Source organism: Cyrtonyx montezumae, unplaced genomic scaffold, assembly GCF_038088225.1.
Source record: "Cyrtonyx montezumae isolate F1298 unplaced genomic scaffold, pur_monq_1.0 scaffold_13, whole genome shotgun sequence".
Classification (NCBI taxonomy): Eukaryota; Metazoa; Chordata; class Aves; order Galliformes; family Odontophoridae; genus Cyrtonyx; species Cyrtonyx montezumae.
The window spans coordinates 32,075,725-32,098,659 of record NW_027071859.1 but is presented as its reverse complement, the minus strand read 5'-3'; the positions used below and the strand labels follow the sequence as shown (position 1 = coordinate 32,098,659).

Below are 22,935 nucleotides of genomic sequence, written 5' to 3'. Positions count from 1 at the left end.
AACAATAAAATCTGCTAAGCATATCAGGTTTATCAAATCCCCTCAGGATTTCAGGGCTTACTAACCTGTATTTGGATAAGTAGATATTTTAAACAGATGGACTTTTTGGCAGTCACTGAAATTCCTCATCTACCTACACAAAAATCTGACTGACTCTCAAATTATATCTGATTTTACACATGTAACTGGCATATTGGAGACTGTGTATGTGCAGTCTGTCCTTTATGTAATGATTATGATTAAATACCTTTATTTGGCATTTCGTTTGGAATTGTTCTAGTTAGCAATATATGTCATGTCATCTAATATTGCACTTACCTAAATTCCCTTCATAAATAAAGATTCCATGTTAGTTATTCCACTGATAGCATTGCAGACTTCCTTGGTTATAGTTATACAAGTACAGACTCACAGCATCTTCTGCTCAAGATAATTCATTTCTATAGTACAATGAGAATTTCAGGTAAGGTCTAGTAAAAATTACTGACATCTTTATTTAAAAAAGTCACTAGCAGCTCACTGGTGGCTTCCAAGTGGTTGCTCAGAAAGCCCTCAGTGCTCTTGTTCCCTCAGATGTCTGTCTGCAGTCCTTGGCTGCACACAGCAGCCACTCCTTCTTGGAGGTGGCCCGGGTTGTGCAGCTTGATGGCAGCATGTGCTGGGGACCTTGAACAGATCTGATGTCTTGCAGGATTCTGAGTTTACCAGCTCTGGAAATTCAGCTGTGTGACTGTTCTGTGGAACTCACCATGTACTGGGGCTTCCACATGCAGCCCCTCCATGGACTCAGGTGTCCTACTGGTTTCTGGTGGCTGCTGCAACCTGACATAGGGGCCTGCAGACCACATTCACACCAGCTATCTCCAAAGGGCTTTTATAAACACTCTGTACTACAATTGTATTACAAGAGTCAGGGACAATAAAGATTAGAAATTGGAGTTGATGCTGAAACATGTAACAATATGCCAGAAAGCAATACTGGCATACTCACATTAAAATAATAGGACAGGTATCTCTATACATCTTACACTAATTCCCTGAGTGGTATCTCAGATTCAGGTACTGCAGGAAAGCAGTACAGTTCTGTGGGTTAGGGAGGTGGGGGCTGGGGAGTTCTTTCTCCTTATCTGCTGCAGTTTGCAAATGACATAATGTCTTTAAGATCACGTTCTTGCAATTTTTGGGTTACTTTGAACTTAAGCATTTTTGTAATAATATGAAGGATTCAAAGTAAGATTATTTTAGTGGGACATGTGGATTGGGAATTAAAAGGACATTTGAAGCTTGATGTAGTGGTTCACATATTATAGAATCACAGAATATCATGAGTTGCAAGGGACCCACAAGGATCACTGAGTCCAACTGACTCCACACAGCACCACTCAAAATTCAAACCCTTTGTCTGAGAATATTGCCCGAACACTCTCACAAAATCACACAGAGTTGCAGGGTTTGGAAGGGACCTCAAGAAATCGTCCAGTCCAACCCCCTGCTCCTTGAACTCCAGCAGCTCAGGGCCATCCATAGGTTCATAGGTTCATAGGTTCATAAGGTTGGAAAGGACCTACAAGATCATCTAGTCCAACCATCCTCCTATCACCATCCCTACCCAACTACTAAATCAAATCCCTTAGCACCTCATCTAAACGCTTCTTGAACAGCGCTAGGGATGGTGCCTCAACCACCTCCCTAGGCAGGCCATTCCAGTGCCTGAACACTCTTTCAGAGAAAAAATGTTTCCTCAAATCTAATCTAAATCTTCCCCGGCGCAACTTCTGGCCATTCCCTCTCGTCCTGTCATCCCCACTGCCATAGGGAGCCTGTTCCACACCCATCTCCCTCTGATTAAGAACCTTTTCCTCACACCACTGTTCCTTCAGATCCTGTTGCTGCCACCAGGGAGCAAAGCTCAGCACTGCCCCTCCATTCCCCTCATTCGGAGCTGTAGGTTGCCATGAGTCTTCTCCCCGGTCTCCTCTGCTCTGGATTGAGCAAATCTAGGGATCTTAACTGGTCCTCACTCACCTTTCCCATCTTTGTAGCCCACCTTTGGATGCCCTATAGTAGTTTTATGTCCTTATATTGTAGCTCCCAGAACCATACACAAGGTAAGGGACAATCACTTCAAGTGGCATGTAGGCAACTAGTGTCGTTTGAGGTGCACAAGAGTGTTGTGCCTTACTTTCACCTGTTGCTATCCAAGTATCCCAAGTCCTCTTGAAATTGATTTTCAGTTGATATCACTGTCATAACAAGTTATGCCATGTTGATTTCTCCAATACCTCAGAGCTTCCCAGGTGATAGAAGTCTCTTATGTGTGCACATCTGAATTTGGCTTGTTGGAAATACAATTGTTGGAGCCGAGGGAGAAATTTGCATTACTGAATGCAAGGTATCTTTTCTAGAGTGAGCTGATAATTCTTTATCAATACTATATATATTATAATTGTAGTAAGAGAATAGGTACCTAGATTGCCTATGAACATCTAAATTTAGTGTCTCACTCTAGAGACTGTTCCATCCTAAATTGTACCACAACATACTCTGTATTTTTATATAGTATTAACTTGCTGACTTGTTTTACGCTTCCACTTATTAATCTCTGCTGTTTGTGCAATACAGCCATCACAAACTTAATGTGAGGAAAGGTTATGGAATGCAAAAAGATTTTACTGTATATATGTGTGTATAATAAGACAAATATGTACCAAAACTTTCTTAAAGTAGTTTTGATTGCTTTCTTTCAGGTAAATTGTAAATTGTAATTGTTTACAGTAGATTGAAGGAAGATTGCCAAAATAAGAATGCCATGATATGTCATTGCTAATGTTCTACCCTGAATCATGCTCATATGCAATCCCCATTACCAGCTCACTACAAGGCTGCCAAGCTGCCCACGCATTCCCATGATGAATTTGCCAAGAGAAGTCTGATCTCCTTCTAGCCATCTGCATTTGTTTTGTGTCATAAGTCCCTGGGTGTGTTTATTAGCTACTGTATTTATTCCTGGTTTATTTGTTAGAAGTTATTTGTGACTTTGGTTTCAGTTTCCCTTGGTGATGTGACTTTTTAAGTTTGCATTTGAAAATCCTATGGACATAGAATTGAGCTGTGAATATAATTCAAGTCTCCTGACTTTCCTTAAAACTTGAAGTAATTGTATGTGTGATATGGTGCAGCAGGTTTGTATTTTCATGTTCAGTATTCATGTCTGAGCTCCATATTTTATATTGATATTTTGCATGTGTATTGTTTTCCTGAAAACCAAAGGAGGACCCTTGATGACAGAAAACCGTTGCTTGAGTTGCAGTATTAAGATTACTCCTTCTCCTTAGCTATAGGGACACTTTGTGATTGCTCTGGCCTAAACTGCTCTTTAAAGAAAGGGAATTGACTCAAATATCTGAAGAAGTTGTCTGTACTAGTAATATTTTGTGGCAGTTATGACAAGAATGTTGAAAGAAACTATCAGGATCACCTGTAGCCATACCAAGTGATCCAACACAAATGTCTGGCCATGAGCCACATTTGTTTTTAGAAGAATAAGTCCATTACTCAGTGCATCTCAGAGTATCATTTTCTCTGTTACTGGGGTGTTTCCCTTTAAAGAAGTTCTGGATATGGAAAATTTAGTGTATTTTTCTACTTTCTCTGAAGTGCAAAGTGAAAAAGAAAAGCTTGTGAAACTTCATTTTTGATTGCATGTAGGGTATTTCCTTAAATACAACAGATATAAAATATCACGAAAGGATTTGCAGATCATCTGACTCTTAAATGTAGCTTAAAACACTTAAGAATTCATGTGTGCCATATTTTTAATGGAGATTTTAATAAAGTTACTTGAATATGTAAAATTTACAGAAAAATTTTAATATTCTCTTCTAGAGGGAACCACAATATTTTATGTGCCTGGAAATGTTTTCATGTAGTCCAAATCCAGCAGGACTATACATATATCATGCTGTTTTCTCAGCCTATGAAGTCCTCCTTAAAATAAAGCAGAAGAAAATTGTTATATTTGTTTCAACTTGGATTCTTCTCTAACAGCACTAGAGTAGAACAAGGAGCCAAAATTTTGAAAGGCAAAAGCAGAATCAGCAAAGGATTTGCTTGCAAACTCTTATACATATCAACAATTAAGTTTTCTTAGAGACCACATCTCATTCAGTTGGACTTCTGGAGAGAAAGTTGTGCATAAAATAGTGTGAGCAGTATGGGATGGCATGGGACTGGCAACTAACAGTGACATACCTGGGAAATCTTGAGGAAAAAACTCCTCTCCTGTGACTGGAAAATGTTTTTAGTGTTTCAGCCAAATGCTTTCTTCTCATTTTATTTTCCTTTTTTTGTTTTTTATTAATATTATTTTTTAAGATACGGAATGGCAGAGGCTCCGTCTGTAGGCATATTTCTTCAAAGAAGCGATTCAAATCTTTTTGCAGACTTGCGTTTCATGCAGCTGTGGGCTTTTCTCTGCACATGGTGTGCCAGACTGCTTGTGCTCTGCTCTGAGTTACCGTCTCTTCCAGCAGCAGGCTGCAGGCGGTGGCTTGGAGCCAGCCCTGCTCCTTCCAGCTGCAGCCACAGATGTTCTGCATATCTGCATCCCTTGGATATGAGTGGTTCTTTCCAGATACTGTTGAAATTAGTTCACATTTAGGATTTTGAGACATGGAAAGATCTTTTAATTGAGGGTTTTATTTTCTTTTTACTGAACTCTGAGACAATGATCAACTGCTGTCTGTTGTCCCCTGAGGGGACTTGAGGTGTTACTGGGCTTGGTCTGCTATGACCAGAAGCTGAGGAAAGAGTCACCACATCTAAGACCCTTGGACCTGTGCATGATTTCATCTTTGAAGAGACAGCATTGTCCTACATGCTGTAATGTTAGGAACTGTGTGCAGTGAGACCTACAGGAGGAGAATAGGTACAGGTTTCTAAAACTGTGCATTTTGGTTTACTAGAACAAAAGAGGACTAGGTCTCTAAAGAAACTGAAGGAGGATGCCTGTGATGGACCTTTTTTGAGATAGTTCTGGCTATCCATTAACGGAGCTGAATCTCATTAGCATAGACAGCATGTGCACATAATTTGGTGCACTGTCTTTTTCTTAAGGAGTTTATGTAATCTTTGGAATCCAATTTGTGTTGAAAGAGAACTTGCCTCTTTGCTGACTGTGATCTGAGATTGAGATAGCTCTTGAAATATTTTGAATGTGTTCTCTGTATCCTGAAACACAACTTCTTAGTTTGGTTGAAAGCTGGTGCAAAAAACTGTTTGATTCCAAATGGTGTTCTTCTGTTTTTCCTGTTTTATGGCTGCTACTGAACAAGACTTACTGATGTGTAATTGCACTAAAATAAGCATGTAATGGAGTGGACTATGGGAAAGGATAGAGGCTGGACAGAGAACATAGCTAAGAGCTGAGTTAATAAAATGATAAAGATTAAATAACAAAAGAACACTGAACAATGTGTAGTAATATAAAAAATTGGTAAAAGTATATAACTTCACTGCAAACTGAGAGATGAATTCACAATTAAATTTGCAATGAGTTAAACTGCTTGAAAATGAAAAAGAGAAAAATAGACTCAGCTTTCTGTAAAACTGAGGAGTTGTGTGTTCCGCCAAATGGTTTGTGAGAAAGACAGGTAATGAGGTGAATAAAGAAGAACTTAAGGTTTTCCCAAAGTCAGAATATTTAAAGAAACATATGAAACAAAAACGCTTTAGACTTGAAAACTCTTACCTGGGAGACCTAAACATAACTCATTTTATGATCACAATGACATATATGTTGTCTTCTGAAGACACAAAGCAATGAAAATAAGGAACAAAATTTAGGTAAAGTTAATGCTTGCAGTTGCGGTCTCTTGATCTTGTCTTGTTTTTAGAATGTCACACTATTGTTCTTCTTGGACGAATTATCTGTAGTACAGAGTGCAAAACGAAAATGTCCCCAGTTTTATTTAGTTGAGTGATTAGAGATTGGAAGCCTGCCCCATCCAGGTGTGCTCACTCTACAAGCAGTAAGGCAAGCTGAACTTAGAGCACTCTCTGCTGGATGTCTGGGAAACAACACTATCAACATTAAGAATTCCACAGTGGAAAACTGAATATGAAAAGCTAGTGCAAGGAATCTAAACCTAAGCCACAAAATGTATGTAGGGTAGCTCTTCCTATTATCAGATGAAAGAGCATGACTGTTATGAAATGGCCTTCTCATTAAATTGTCATGCAATGTGCTTCAATCATAATTATTTTCTTATAAGCATTTAAAGTATCTGAGAAAAGAGAAGCTAACATTCTGTCTTATACATTTGAAAAATTCATGGTAGCTGTGCTAAAGAAGAGTATACAAGTGGAGAATTTTAAAAGTATGTATAGCATAATTGGTGTAGAAGCGGGTTTTGTTTTTGAAGTATTGCCCAAAAGAAATTAATGTGTACAGTAGGAGCTGTAGCAACACGTGGAAAATATGCTATTCCAAGATGAAACACTTTTTTAAAAGGGAACTTGGCAAGATGAAGTAACTTTTCTTGTGTCTGTTTTAAAATACAGATTCCAGAAAGAATGCAAATTGTGGAGTAGTAATTAAAGTTCTTATCTTATTCCTAAAAGTAAAGACAAACACAGACTTTCTAAATTTTCCTTTCAGAAAAATCCTCTCTATGAAACATAGGAGAGGTGTGAACCATAGGATTATTGGCTTGCCATTTTTTTGGTCAACACTGATCCACTGAAACTGTGAAGCTCTGTAAGTCCAATCACTTGGAACTGATGCTGAAGGGTGTGTGTGCATGAGCGTACATGCACAGCTTTTATGTATTTCCTGGGGCAAAAGAAATCTACTTGGGATAGAGAAACCTACTTTGAAACCCTTGAGGAGTGTTGACTTTTTCTTCTTTGTTGGTCTTTCAAAATGAAATAGCAGCTGGAGTCACTTATGACATACAGGGCCACAAAAAGGTAATGTTGGATCAGGAAAAAACAAGGTTTTTGAAATGCCTAAATACCTGCATGCACAGAAAGCTGTAGCAAAATTATCATTGGCCGTTACTAAACTTAGCTTCACACCATTTCTGTGTTTGAAAGGAGCATGTTCAATAGATCCAGAATTGTTTGGTGTTTCGAAAAGCTTTTGTCACAAATTTTTCTTTCCCTTGTTTTGGGATCATCTTTTTCCTTAGTGGTAACAACTTGGTTAATGGCATTTTAGTGCAGATATAGTGTGACCTAAACATGCATAGTCTAAATGTAGATAATATATAGATAGTGATGGAATTGCTGTTTTTTCTTTTTTTTTTTTTAGCAGCTGTGAAAACGACTTGAAAACTATTTTGATGAAAATTAAAAAAGAAGTGTAGAGTAGTAAGAGCAAAAATTATTTTGTTTCAGTTCTGTAGGAATAAGTTCTGCAAGGTACATATTTCTGAAAATTAAAGCTTTTCCCTATAATCAAACTATACAGCATCAATACATCATCTTGCATCATTAGGAGCTGTGCAAAAGGCAGTACAGGTATTGTGTAAAGGGTTGTGAATCTGATCTCTTGAAACAGTATGAGTAGTTGGTACAGCGAAGGGCACCTTTTGTGTTTGCAGTTGGCTTACCTGTTTTTTTCCATCATAGTTTTATCTGGTAATTCTTCAAGTGAAATGAACAAAGAAATTTTGAAATTATATAGAGATGGGTGTGATGATACCATAGTAGTATTTATTGTCCACACAAGAATGAATGAAAAAACATTACATTGCCCTTTTTTCCCTCTTTTGTGCCATGAATACACCAGAAGTGCTTTCTTATTGTTTTCATAAGATAGTACGTTACAGAAACTTCTGGTGTTAACCTAGAAGGAACACCTGCAGAACTGCCAGACCTGCTACAAGGATGTAAACAAGGCAGGCAGGATGTTAAGGAAATGGGAGAATGAGTTGGTGGAGCTCATATAGTGGTTATAGTATGAAACGTATAGATTTAATAGGTCATATGTAGAAGAAAGCCCTATCACATTCCTGAAAAGATCAGAAATCTGATTTCATCAACAGCCCTCTCTATCTGCAGTTACCATATCAAAGTAAAACTTAAGCAGTTATTTTCTCTAATATTTGAATGAAGTTTAGACAAACATATCTCATTATAAAAGCAGATATTTGGCAGTCTACCAATCTTTAAGTTGCAAACGTGTATTACAACTATCTATTCAACACAATAACTACTTCTTAAAGTCTTCTGGATGCTATGAGAAAATCCACTGAGTCTGTATCAAGACTTTTCTTAGTGTAACTGAATAGGAATTTGAAAAACAAAACAAATTTGGATCAGAATTTACTCCGAACTCACAATGGCCATGTTTCTGTTGACTGGCTTCACTAGGTTCTGGATCAGCCTCTTTGGTTATAAAAAGATAATGACTACTTTGTTGTACTATGGCATTCTGTCAAAAATTCACGTGAACACCTGACATAACCCAGACACTGAAAAACTTTCAGATATTATAATCATAATGTTTACAGGAAAATGAACATTATCCATGCACTATGTTTAGAAGATAGACAAACAAATGAGTATTTAAGAACATAACATTCACCTTTCAAAGCCTATGGACTGCTGTTCTCTACTTGAGCTCTAGCTTAAAAAACTTTTCAGGGAATAATATTGCAGTGTTGGAAGATTTCAACTCATTCTATTCTGGAATGGGGCTATTGCACTGTACAGGACTGTTCTCTTATACTCAGTAATATACTATTTTTCCAAAATCACTTCATAATTTTTAATTGTTTAGTATTAAATAAGTTTTTTTTTATGCTGATTTCCCAGTGTTATAATTTGCTGAAGAATTTTATTGAAAGATATCTCTCTGTCTACATCTATCTATATTTATATGTATATATATATATATTGCAGGGCATGGCTTTTACCTTGGAGGAAAGACAACACTTGAATATTCATGGACTGTTGCCACCTTGCTTTCTCAGTCAAGATGTCCAGGTTTTGACTATTCTTAAGAATTTTGAAAGACTGACATCCGACTTAGACAGGTAAAATATGGCTGTAAGATTGCAACCTAATTATCAAATGTGTTCCTTTTTTGTTTTTTTGATAGTAGATGAGATTAATTTTGAGCTGTTGCCGCTGTTGAAAATTGAGAATAATTAAGCTAAATGTATAACATATAGCTTTTCCAGAATGCTTTCTTCAAAAAATCAAATCTGAGTTTTCAATAATAATATTCTAGTACTGTTGACACAGATTTATTGTTCAGTAACCAAATGACAACAAAAGTCAACAGAAAAAAGAACTGACGTGAAGCTAAAAACTCAACATCTTTACCTGTATATAGATGTATATGCTTACAAAATATATAATATTAATAAAACATTACAAAACTATCATGTAATATAGATTTTTGAAGGACAAGGATGTGGGAAGGTGAGGTTAACATTTATGAGTACTCATTTGGTAAAACTACATAGGTACTGCAGTATTCCTATTTATTTTCCCCCTTTGTCTTTCTTTTCTCTGTTGTGGCTTGTCTTGTTGTTTTTATATAACCAGATGCTTTTAGATAACCTGTCTATTGGAGTCTTTTTAAAATTCCCATCGTGTTTGTTTTTCACAGAGGCAGAATAGAAGAAGCACGGCCTTCCTTGTCCGTGCAGAGTACATGGTTGTGGTACCTTTTCTCTACTAGCTAGCCTCCAGTGATCTCAAGGAGAGAAATATCAGTTATCAGAGTAGTTACCACTCAGGCTAGATTGATCAAGTCTGAGTCTCTATATGTAGCATAGCATAAACTGCCACAGAGACGCTTCCTATAAACACATAGTAGAGAACTTCTTCTGTCCTTAAGCCTTCATCTCCTTCTTAACTCTGCTGTGAAGAAGTGCCTTCATTCCAGGACAATATAGTTGTTCATTTCTACTTGAGCTGATGTATTTTCTATTAATCTGTAACTTAAAAGCAGGGAGAAAAGCCTTTTATATTGTATTTGTATGTGTTCCATAACTTGCAAGGAACTTTTGCTCCTACTTCAGGTCACAGGAAAAAAAGCATTTCTTAAAACAACACAGATGGAAAATTGCAGATTTAACTATGAAGAATTCAAGAGGAGATTAGCTGTATATACAAATCTTAATTCTTTACTTTTCAGCCAAAATTTTTGGACATTCAAATAGCTCCTTGCCACAGTGAAGAATTTCTGCAGGAAAAGGAAAAGAATACACAAAATAGCTGTCACTTCTATATGATAGATCATTGAAAGTTTGAATGCTGTACCATTTCAAACATAAAAATCCACAATATACCCATCTTTTGATTGCAGTGGTCTCTCGCCATCATAGGAATACTTAGCAAAACACTTTCTTTGTTATGCTAGAGGAACGGAAAGAATGATCTATCTGACTTTCAAGTTGGAGAGGGAAGATACATTTTCTAAAAAATACAATATGCATAAATACAAGTATACATTTAAAATAAATATAAAGATTTTCAGAAGTCATTTTCTTCAGAGATATTTTTTTCAAAATTTATCTTACTCTGATAAACTTAAAGTCTGTATGTAAATAACTAAAGTTCAGTGTAATCGTTTCTCACCTATGAGTCTTCCTTTGCAAATTCTCTTTTCCAAAAAAAACCCAAAAATATTGATGAGAAATATATTCTTTTCCTTCTCCTATCACTAAAAGACTTCAGTAATTAAAAGCTGTGCTTATTATCTTGTTATTATTATTATCTGCAGAGTATAGCCTGAAGAAACAGTGTTTCTGCATTTATACTGGCCAATAAACTGGACTAGGAGCTGTCACCATGCTTGGTACCACAGAGCTGAGCTCAGCGCTACTCATCTTCAAGCAGATCTCTGGTCCCTGTGTCCCACCTTGCCTCTTCACCTTTAGCAGTGTGGTGACATAATTTGCCAGCTGTAGTATAGGCTTGGATGTGAATCAGCCTGGGAATGATTACCACAGGATTATAGAGGTTATCAAATGCCCATGCCCAGACCTAGATGTCTTTTAGCTCAGGTTCAGAGTAGGCTTGGGGAAGAGCTGATGGATGTGTATTAATACCTTAAACCAGGGAGCAAAGATGAATCCAGGCTTTTCTCTGCTCTCACTGCCTCTGCCTGATGCAGGAATATGTGCTTGGCAGTCTCCAGTTGAGACTTACAACCTCAGTGGGTAACACAGGTCTATAGCAGCTATGCAATAAGCATTGAAAATGAACGTCTGATCTGTGTAAAGTTGTGTAAATTAAGAACTTCGATAATTTTGAGTGCTTAAGTGTTTAAGTTAAAATTACAGAAATCCACAAGTCCCTCTAAAAGGAAATTCTTCAAGAAATCATGTGTTTTCTGTGTGAACACCCAGCAGGTCTAAACTGACTCTTCATATTATGCTATAGTGTGATAAAGAAATTTTCTATGTATTATATTATAGCAGTGTTTTCTTCAGTTTTTAGCAAAATAAAACCACTTAATTGTTACATATATAAGCGTACATTTCATAGTAGTGTAGAACCTCTCCAGTCACTGACACCAGAGATCAGAGCCCAGTGCTGCCCCTCTGCTCCCTGCGAGGAGTGGTTGGTCACCATGAGGCCTCTCCTCAGCAACTCTGCTCTGGGCTGAACCCACTGACCGAGAACTTGGTAGTACTTGCATGCAGAAGACGCTTCCTTTACAGGTTATGAACCTGGGCTTCTTTTCAGAGACGTTTGTGAGAATTGAGTGTGAAAAGCTTGTGTGTGCATGCAAAATGTGATTTATAGCTGTTTTTATAAGTCAAGTGTCTGCAAATTCTATTGGAGTGTGCCAGTAGACACCATGCTCTGCAGAAATGCACACTACATGTGTGTGAGCTCAGAGACACTTTTTTGAGTTAAGAAAAATACTGTCCCTCAAGGCTGTATGTTAACTCATCTCCTGTACTCACATCCGTGTTGAAATATACTAAAAGGAGAAGGAAAGGTGATCCTGCTCTGTTACTTCTTGAATCCTATCACTGACAGATACTGTCAAAAGACTTGGACTGTTTTAATTGGAAACTGAAAGAGTCTCAGTGATCCCTATGCAGGAACATGCTCAAGGACAGGCTTGTATAAGAGCATGAATCTGTTGACTTCTAGTGATGACAAAGATAATAATTCTAGAAAAAAGTTACTTCTCGCATGCATCTAGTCTTCCTTCCTGTAAGAGCAGTGACTCAGAAGAGAGAAAGAGATGCTATTGTTTTCTTCCTAAATCTAGAGTTTGGTCATGAGTGTGTATTAGTGTTTTACATCCCAATACAAAAGATGCATGCATTTGGATATGACAATACCAGATACTTCTGAGTACTTAAATAGAAAAGTATTATCTAATGAAACGTGCTGTGTAAGACAGTGCTGTATACTGGCAGGATTGTAGCCTGCCCTGGTTTTGATTGGAAAGTATATTTTTGCGAAGTCATAAAGCTAAGCTAATAGTACCATGGTGTTACATGTTTTGGCATGGCTGATATTCCTTTGCTGACTTGCAGTGTGGAATTGCTATGTTCTGAAATACCACAAGTTCATATATAATATGAATGTGAAACAGAAGCAAATATACTGCCTGGTATGCTTGGCAAAAGAAAACCAATAACAGAAAATAATTTTGTTCCTCTAACTTAATATGGAAAAGATGCAATGAATTCTGCAAGTAATTTGATTTTTCCCCCCATGTGTTCTTAATTGTCTTTATTTTTACTCCATATTGACACTGAAGACTTTGCCCTTTAGACAGACATATCTTCTAGCAGTTTTTCTTCCTCCAAACAGTTATACTGATAAAAATTTTACTGAACATGTTAGCATCACGAGAGGGGCCATCAGATCGTTTCTTTTCCTGAGATTATTGTGTAATTTATTTATTTCTTTAAGTTCACTGTTTTAAATAACATTTCTGTATTGACACTGTTAATTCAAATTGATGTTTGTGTCTTTATACAATTTATGTATACATATATGGATATATTTCTTCCAAGTTTCCTTTATTTGCTCTCATGTCTTGCAAGACATGAGCAAAAGTTGTTTTTTGATACTTCATTTTTTTTGTTCTACAATTCCATTTTATTGTGTAAGATGCAGGCTGATAGAGCACATGTAGGATAAATTATCCTAATAGTTTAATTTTCCAGTAGCCATATCAGTTTTCTTTTGTTTTTTGGGTGATATTTGCTTTACATCCTTTTGTTGCTCCTGTAATTAATTCTGTTTTTAATGGAATAATAGAACCATGAAATGGCTTAGATTGGAGGAGACCTTAAAGATCATCTAGTTCTACCCCCTGCCATGGGCAGGGCTGCCCCCCCCCACTCAGCTGCCGAGGTACCCAACCTGACCTCAAATGCCTCCAGGGATGGGGCACTCAGCTCTTTCGGAAGCTGTGCTAGTGCCTTACCACCCTCAGAGTTAAAAATTTCTTCCTAACAGCCTAAATCTCCCTCCCTCAGCAGTCAAATAGAAGTATGGCACTAAAAGTTCTTAGGTGAAGTAAAGTCAACTAGGCAGAATGACATAGGAAAAATGTGAATACTTGGCAGTCTCCACTGTCTTCCTTGCCAGTTCTTGCTTTTCTAATTCTGAACCTTTTCCCTGAATCTTTGTTCAAGACTCCCTGTCTGAGACCAGATAGTATTTTTCTCCCTTTTTATGGCTCAAGTGCTCATTCTCCACATTTTATTACTCATTTTCACTGTGTTTTTAATTACATGCGGGCTTTAGTAAAAGATTCCATGAAACACTGCGTTTTAAATGTATCTTTTTTTAAAGCACAGTGCTGAAAATTGCTTTATGGTTTCAATTCTGTAGATTACTTGGATTTTGCTAAGAGACGCATAGTTGTTGTCTAATGCCTTATTACCATCACCACACTGAGGAGGAGGGTTTTTTGGTTTTCCTTCTTATAAGGAACTTCTCGGAAAGAGGAAGCTCATAAGGAAGTAGTTTTAGGAGGTATTTTATACCTGTCACTGAAATTTAGCCTTCTGAGCAAAATTTCTCGTATCTAAAATATATATTTTTTCTGATAATAATACCTACTTTGCCAATTTGGTTATGGCAAAATATGCAATATTTTAAAATATCATTTTTGGTATTGTGCCATTATTATCTTTGTATTTTTTTAATCATATCCAGAATATTAAAGTGGCATCATAAATATAAATAAGGAAATCAAATCCCAACTTATTGCTCATGGACAATAAAAAAAAACACCAAAATGGAGAGTTTTAGCGAAGAGAGTGGAAGCCCTTGAAGAAGCTCTTTAAACACCTTTTAATTCACTCTGTAAAAGCTTTCTCTACAACATTTAAAATTCTGAATTGTTCTGATTAATAAGAAAGGGCAATGAAAAGCTAAAGTTTTAAATAGGTGCTTCTCATTGTAAGTATAACTGTTAAAAAGGAAAAAATGTATTGGCAACTTGTTAAAAATATAATCACCTGGCTTGCATGAAAGCTTGTAATCTCTGGTACGGAGCAGGCCCGAGTATACCTGATAGTCTCTCACACCACTTTGAGATTTTCTGGAAATAAATGAATGCCCTCAAATATATTTGCAATTGTATTTAAAGGAGCTTAAATTTCAAGGGATAATCTTTCTCAGCTGAAAGGTTTTAATAAAGAAAGTGCTGCAGGAATACAAGGAGATTGAAAGGCATGCCATATCATGATAAAATGCAAGGAAAATAAAAGGTTGTAAAGAAATGTAATAATATGAGGGAAAAATAGTAGATATGTATTTGCAGCTGAGAATTGCAAGTGTAGGATATAATTTAACTCTGGAGCACAGTCTAAACTTCCATGTAGAAGGAAAGATAATTCAGGATATCTCATAATGATTGTATTTAGAGTACACATTCAACAGTCTGGTTTCAAAGTCTTGTTCTATATGGAGGCTAGAACACTCTTAGTAACACAAGGGATTAAACTGGTTTGCCTCTCAATCCTGACATCTCACTGCAGTCTCTGGTTGCCAGAGGGGCTGCACTGACCATTTTTACTGGGCTTGTTGAATGCTTCTTTAGCTGATGGATAAAGCTAAGCTTTAACAAAACAGCTGAATATTTGCTAGATTGCTTAGGCTCATCAGATTCCAAAATATTAAGTGTTCATGAACTGACCAAGCTCATACCTGAAAAAAACTGTATAACTTGAAGTCACTAGAAATGAAGACTCTCATTTTCATTGTCATACTCAGTGATTCTGGCTGGGATCATGAGTAATTCAGTATTTATTCAATGTTAGAGTGATAGTAGTCAAAAGCAGATCAAAATAAGCAATGTATTTTTCCACTCTCATTTTTCTGATGTTTTTTACATGGAATTTCTTTTTAAATAAATATAAAACTTCTTCAAATGCCATCCAGAATTAATTTCTGTTAGGAGATTAATTAAAAATTGTAGACTTCATTACAAAGATAAACTTCAGTGTTGAAAGACATATGTCTTTGTTTTTGAAAGACTTCTCCTGCAGCATACTGGTAAAGTTTTTATTTGAAGTATTCATCTGGGTTTGGGAGAATTTTCTATGGAGACAAGTGAAGAAAAAGCTATTTTTTTTCCTTCAAGTGAGTAATTTTGTATAATTTTTCTTTTAATGACTATTTAATTTCAAATGAAATTATGGATAGGTATGGTTTAGGTTCTGACAGACTAAAAATTGTCTTTCAGCATCCTGTTTTATACCTGGATCAGCCCAGTTTTAGCTTCCTGATGGTGTAGAGTATACAAACATTGCGATCGTTTCAGCTTCTCCCTGTCTCAACTACTTATCCTATATGTCTGAAATATTATTGTTGTTAAGACAAAGAGGAATTTAAACATTCTAGATAGGAATCTAAGAGACTGTTGCAGTACAAACATAGCTTTAACTAATTATTTAGGCATCTTTTTGTTTCTGAATTTACTTCTTATATCTTCACTTGATGCCTGACTAATTATATCTCATTCTCCACAGATATATTCTACTAATGAGTCTTCAGGATCGAAATGAAAAGCTTTTCTATAAAGTGCTGACTTCTGACATTGAAAAGTTCATGCCTATTGTTTATACTCCCACTGTGGGACTGGCTTGCCAGCATTACGGTTTAGCGTTTCGGAGGCCACGGTATGTAAGTTTCAAATAAAAGTAATTGTATCTTATTTTCTACTTGGCAGATTTCTGCATGGGGGGTTCTAACATTGCTGAAAATAAGCCAGAACTGTGATAGTTGAGATAAATCAGATTAAGCTTTTGCTCTACATTAAACAATCATTTGTGCTGCATTAAGAAGGTAAATGCTTGATTTAATTGTGTTAAACATGGATACATTTTTAATCTCATTAACTTAATTTTACTTTCTTGCAATCCTAGCTGTGTTTTAGTACACTATAAAAGAGTGGATCCTTAGTCTTAAATTTGCTTTATCAATCTTAAGAGTATTGGCTTTTACCTATATATTTGCATTATACATGTTCTACATACACACACATATAATAATAGAATGTATATAACCTAAGAGTTCGTTTTGTGTGTACATATGGGCATCGTAGAAATAATCAATAATCCTCAAATCCCTTATCTCACTGACTGATAATTTGTGGTTTCATAGGCTACTGGAATGCTTTTGTTCTGTATAAGGCACATGTATTTATAGAATGATGGGGAAGTGATATGAAAGAAATTTCTGTCAGCTTCTGTTTACAGCCCACATTGTCTGAGATTTTTGGTGATTGCTGTTTGCTGTGTGTACCAGCAGAGAACTCAGACTTCAAGGCCTGTAGAATTTGGCGATCTCTATAGTTAAGGCAGTATTTTTGCTTCAATCAGAAACAGTTTCTGAGGCTTGGAAGTGAACAGTGAACATCTTTGCTCCAATTGCAAAATGGAACAATACTTCAGGGCATTCTGTGCTATTTTCTGGCAAAAGAAGAGATAAATGAGCAATATATACAAAATTCTGTTAACAGAAATGGTTATTTTTATATCAGTCTTTTTTTTAAGATTGATCAAAAATGAGAGGTTTGCAAAATTAAAGGAACAAATGGCTGCTGACAGTTTCTTAAGCAGGAGGTATTTGAGGTACAAGGCTTAGGGCTTCAAGGGTTTGTTGTCAGTGTAAAAATCATTTTGGCCTTGTGACTGAATGAGTCACAACCATCTGGCCAAATACACAACATAAAATTCCCACTTCTATAGACAGAAAAAAGTTTAAAAAATACCTCAAGAGTGCTTTCTTTAACCTGTTAATCAATCTGTGGCTTGTAAGTGGCTCTCCTAGCAAGAGAAGTCATCTTTTTTCACATCAGTATTATCACCATGGTGATTTTGTTGACTTTCCAGAAAGTGATAAATTTGTCTGTAAATTAAGTCTTTGCCTAAACTGTCACTGTTTTGATATTTCTTGCCATGTAAGATATTGCCCAAAGAGCATCTCCTACTCATGCTGGATCAAAAAACAAAGCATACTACCAGTTTTACATGTACTGTGAGGTTTTGGGAAAAAGCAAGCTGAATTCTCTCAGCTCAGCAAATGACTACAATATAAAACTACCAGTATATATAACATTGTGCAAAGTTGCTATGTTCCCCATGGATTTTCCTGTGTTCTGTTTAAAAAAGCCCTGTAAGCTGGCATGTAAGTAGTGAACTTGCATTCTGATAATGTATTTCGATATTCTAAGACAGTGACTGACTGATGACAGAGCAGCATGCAGGTGCTGTTTAAGTGTCTTGATATATGTATATTCTTAAAAACATGACTCTAATTACCAATATTGGCAAGATTTTTTTTCTTAAAAAGAGAAAGTTAATTTCCTTAGTGAAAATTAGCAAATCCACTATTCCACTATTTACAGTACTTCACAACTTCTAACTACTTACATAGTTTCCCTATGTGATTTATAGGACAATCCACTATTTAGTATATGACATCCTTTCACTGCACTTAAGCTGCTAATGAATGAATGGTGTTTGAAACAATATTAAGTAATGTTTCACTGACACGCCTTTTGGTCTTCAGTTGTATTCTTAAGCTACTGAAATCAGCCTTGGCTGTATTCAACTGTCTACTGCTTTCCCAGCTACATGTGAGCTTTGTTTTTTATGACTGACTGTCTTTAGAGATGTGAAGGATATTTATAACAGACTGTTTTGTATCTAGTCCTGGATTGCCTGACCACTTTCCAATAAGTGTTTTAATGACTCATTTCAGTAAAGATGGCTGAAAAACATTTACAGTCTTCTGAATCTCAAAAAAATCTCATAAATTTTATTTTTTGTAAGAAAAAAGATCATTAGCCAAATCGGATGTTTACTGTTCCTCTGCAAATTCCCAGTAGTTATTTTCATGGTGGCTCACTTCCTACTCATACATTCCCCAAGCACTCAACTGATTCTGGTGCTCATCAGAGGAAAAGTCACACAGAAGAAAAGTCCACAAAGTGTCTCCTTTGACAGATTCTTTGCTACTTTAAAAATACATGTGTTTTGTCATCTTTGACTGCATTCTATTAAAGAGATCCTTTTTTTTCCTAAGAGAAAGCTTGTAAAATATTCCAAAGCTGTGAAGAGCAATCAGCTTTATTTGCCTTGAAACTATATTCTAGAATGTGACTCATTCAGTGTTATATATTGAAATCCCTCATAAACAGCACCCTCTGTGAGTTGAAGTTGCAAAGATAAAACAGACATTTCAGTTAGTACTCAAAAAGAAGAAAAGAAAAAAAAATATTGTAGTCTACTCTAATCATGATATTCTTACATTAATATTTGTATAATATGGAAAGTTGCAAGGTAATATCTTAATATCCAGCTTAAATCTGTAAGTTTTTTCTATATTTGCTTGGACCTCTGTGTGTTGTGAGCTTTAAACTCCTGCTTTGCAAGTTATATATTCAGTCAAGGAGTTAATGAAAAATAGTTTAAAGATATGTATCTAGAGAGTTCAGTGAATGAGATCATCATCTGTGCCTCCCTTGCATGTTTTCGGAAGACTATATGGGCTCACAAGATGTTCTTAGAGTTACAGAAGGACATTGTGGCTAAGATGAGATGTTTTTCATCCTGAATCAGTATTTTGCAATTGTAGAATGAGCATTCTTGGCTGGTTAGCTGAATGTGTGATTAAGCAATATTTCTCAAGAAAACCAGCTGCAAAATAACTCCATTCGCTAGTTTGATGCTCATCTGGATAATTGACATTTGACTCTAAAATTAAAACTTAACTCAGAATTGCATTACTCCTTGAATATTCAGCTTCATTAGTATAGAGAATCCATCAGTATAATGAGCAAGTATCTGACGGTCTAGAAACAAATAAATCTGATAGCCAATCTCTAACAATTGAAGATGAGGGAAGATGAGTGCTCCTATGGGGGCTGGTCAGTGAAGGAATGCAGACTTCCAAAAGAATTCTTCCCACTCTATCTCTTTGATATACTGTAGACATGTAAAAGGATTTGAAAAATGTGATAGAAAGATAGAAGTTTTAAAGGCTTATGCTGGGAATGTAGTGGAGTTCTGGCAGTATTGCTGCAGTCACGCCACCTTTAAGAACAGTATCTGAGAATCCCTATGAGGTAGCTTTCTGGTCAGGAGTTTCTACTTTTCATTTAAGTAAAATGTTCTTTAATTAAACAAAGCATATGCACGATACAACTTTTGCTGTACTTGCCAAGAAACAATCTATTTCTATAATCAGATTTCTAAAATCTATCTGTATTTTCAGTCACTTTATTCATCCAGAAAATATAAATATGGGAAAGTTCAATGGAAATTTCCTCTAAGAGTCCAAAATCAACTTTTTACATAGTTGAGAGAACACCCAGGAGCTTCAGATTCTCGTGTAAACTCAGTGTTCAGAGAGAGGAGGAAAAATTGGCAAGTGTTGCTACGCTGTAGACTTGGGATGTTGATAAAATGTTAGGTGACTCCTTATGTATTTCCACTCCTGGAAGGAAAAGTCATTTCAAACAGAATATAGAAAGAGCAAGCCCTATTAACTATTGCAGCCACACAGGTGTGTCAGATCTCTTCCGGAGTGATTTACTGAGGCAGTCATGTGCTGTTAAGATAACTGGGAACAATTTTAAAAGTACCTAAATTGAAATTGATGCTGCATATTGAGTGCTCAGATGCTGTCACTGAAGAGGCAAAGTAGTATGTCAACCTGGGCTTTATTTTTTTTTTCCTTTTACCTTATTTTATATATATATATATAATCAGATCTTCCCTAACTTCTAGCTAATTGTCCAGTAAAGTCTTCTCAAAAAAGTTTTCTTCTTTAATAATTCATTCACCTTTGCCCTTTATCTTATTTTCCTTCCTCATATGACTAGAAAAAGGAGATCTGAATTTTCCTTTCCAGGTCTAAGCAAGATTACAGTTCAAATTGACTTTTAATAAGTGTTCTGAAAATATGTTTGGTTTAGCTCTTTTCATATTTTTAAAGAATGCTTAGAATGTTATTGGTGGTTGTTAGTACCCATATTTCACAGAACAATTCGGTATGTCAAATATTCAGCTTACAAGTGCTGATGTTGGATTTGTTTGCCTCCATACTGAAGTGTCTGATTGATCCAGCACATATGAATTTGAGATTGATTTTTTTCTTCGCATTTCTCAAAGGGAATGTATCTTTTCATACTTATTGCATGCATTTACAGATGTACTCTGTTGGATGAGTTCTTATTTTCATTGATATGCTAATGTTTACCAAACACATTGAGATTCTCAGCTGCAGGATAGTGTAATTCTTTAATGAGGAAATGGAATTAGAGGAGATGGAAATATTTGTCTCCTGTGACAGAGCTTACAAAATTTTAGAACTTGGCAGCAGAGCTGCAATCTATTTGCCAGAACAAGGTTGAGTATTGCTGTGCATATAATAATTTTTATCACAGTTTTTAATGAGGTTTTCACTAGAGACTTAATTTTATTTTTTTGTTAATTCCTTTGGATGGATGCCTCTGAAATCCAAGTCTCTTCAGAAACCAGACTTGACATGCAGGAGGCCAAAAACCTGTCAAGTTCTCCTGGGTCACAAGAGCCAATGAAGTTCAGTTACTGGTGCTTCCTTGGGAATGCCTGTTTCACACACAGATATGTGCTATTTTCTTGATTGAGACCAGAAAGTCTGGATTCACTTAACATAACATCTTCTCAGTATAACTGCCCCATGTTTTTTTCAAAACATCTAGATGGATTTTCCTAGGCCAAACAGGTTTATATTTTGAACCATTATTAATATGATGTTACTCTGAACAATTATCTTACTATTATCTTTACTTTGTAAAAAATGGTACTTTTATAGCATAAAATAATATTAAAATTATATTAAGTTACAAAGTCACTTAAGAATTCTTTTTTATTGATTGAGCTCAGCGTGGCAGAATATTTAGGGTAGTTTTTAAAACTGAAATATGTTGTCACAAAGATGTACCACAAGCAAGATCCTTGTTTGAAAATAACACATTGGAGTTCCATTCTTCAGCAAGTGCTGATAGGGACTGTGTGTGTTAACAACACAGGCTAGGGCACAAGCTGTTCTATAGCATTGAAACAGATAATTAACAGGGCTGCAGCTTTTCTTCTGATTTTATATAATCTTTGTTATTGGCTCCAAGTGTCCACCAGTAACGACAATTGCAGGCCCTCACAGAGCACTTTTCAAGTAAATGTTGTTTGTCATTTTCACTTATGTCTCTCGTGAGAATGACAACCAATGACATTTTCCAGACAGTTTTCCTTTCTTTATTATTATTTTTTCTTTTTGAGCAGTCTTTCCACTGAATTAAAGCGCCATAACACCTTCATGACACCCTGTAATTCTACTCTTTGGCATAGTTCTGGTCTTCTCTGTTACCTTCATCAAGCTAAATCTTAGCTTAGCATTCTGTTGCTTCCTCAGCTTAAACTAAGGCTAATAGTGTAATATTTTGCCATACTCTGAAAAGCTGGAAAAAGGGAACTGGTACACAACGAGTATGTTGAATTCCTCTCTTCTCCTAGACTGTCTTCTAGAAGCATACCTCGCAAGACTGTGCACAAGGTGTGTTTTACTCAGACTGTCACCAGCCAGTAACTCTGCAGAGGAAGCTGTGAGAATCTTTGCATGGAAAATGTCAGTTGGCCTCATTTTGGTCTTAAAAGTGCTATGTAAATATTAAGCCAATATCTAAGAAATAGATGAATGAAAAGAGTTGTACCTTGATTTTGAAAATATTAGAATATGATTTAGATTACACACATGAAGCCATCTGGTCTCTCTTGAACCATGTTAAATTCATAACTTTTAGTAATACGTTGACAGTAGTTTTCACCATTTAGTCATATTGTGAATTTTTCTTTTTATTAAACATTTACCTTAGAACAGAACCATTAATGTTTAGCTTATACAAAACTGAAAATATATGGTCCTGATCTGATATTATGACATATAATATTCTTGACATGGTGTTTTTTCTATGTACGTAGTGCTTTCATGTAGGCTTTACCTACAGCTATAGTGGCTGGATGGGATTTACAGAAGTCGCACTTTGAGGTTGTCTTTTATTTAGTCTTGTCAGAGTTGAAATTTTCATTGTTGTTAGTTTCTTCCTATCCTCTCAAGCTGCATAGATGATTTCTTATGCAGGTAATCTTGGGAATTCTCATCACGATCATAAAAGAAACTTTGTCCCAAAACACATCACAAGCATGGAATTTTTGGCTTTCAGCCTAAGTTTGTACCTCTTGATGGTGCATTGCTCTGTTTTTTCTGGAGGGAGAACATCTGGGCCATGAGCAGGAGGAAATGAGGCCAGTGCTACTCAAAACATGACTCCCAAAAAGTTTGGCAGCAGTCAGTGTTGGATCATTTTTTTTCCCCTCTTTACAGTTTTCTGAGAAATCCTCAGGGCCCTTCTACAGTCGTTGGTGGTTTCTCTTCAAGGGT

At 36.1% G+C, this 22,935-nt stretch overlaps 1 protein-coding gene across 1 annotated transcript in view; it reads left to right on the top strand.

Annotated features, from left to right (window-relative positions):
• The window catches only part of ME1 (malic enzyme 1), a 157,437-nt gene that overhangs the window by 30,513 nt on the left and 103,989 nt on the right, over positions 1-22,935 (top strand). Inside the window, exons 2-3 of the mRNA XM_065730953.1 lie at positions 8,908-9,041; positions 15,978-16,127. Of these exons, the coding sequence (XP_065587025.1) occupies positions 8,908-9,041; positions 15,978-16,127 (284 nt within the window). The remainder of the gene's footprint in view (positions 1-8,907; positions 9,042-15,977; positions 16,128-22,935) is intronic.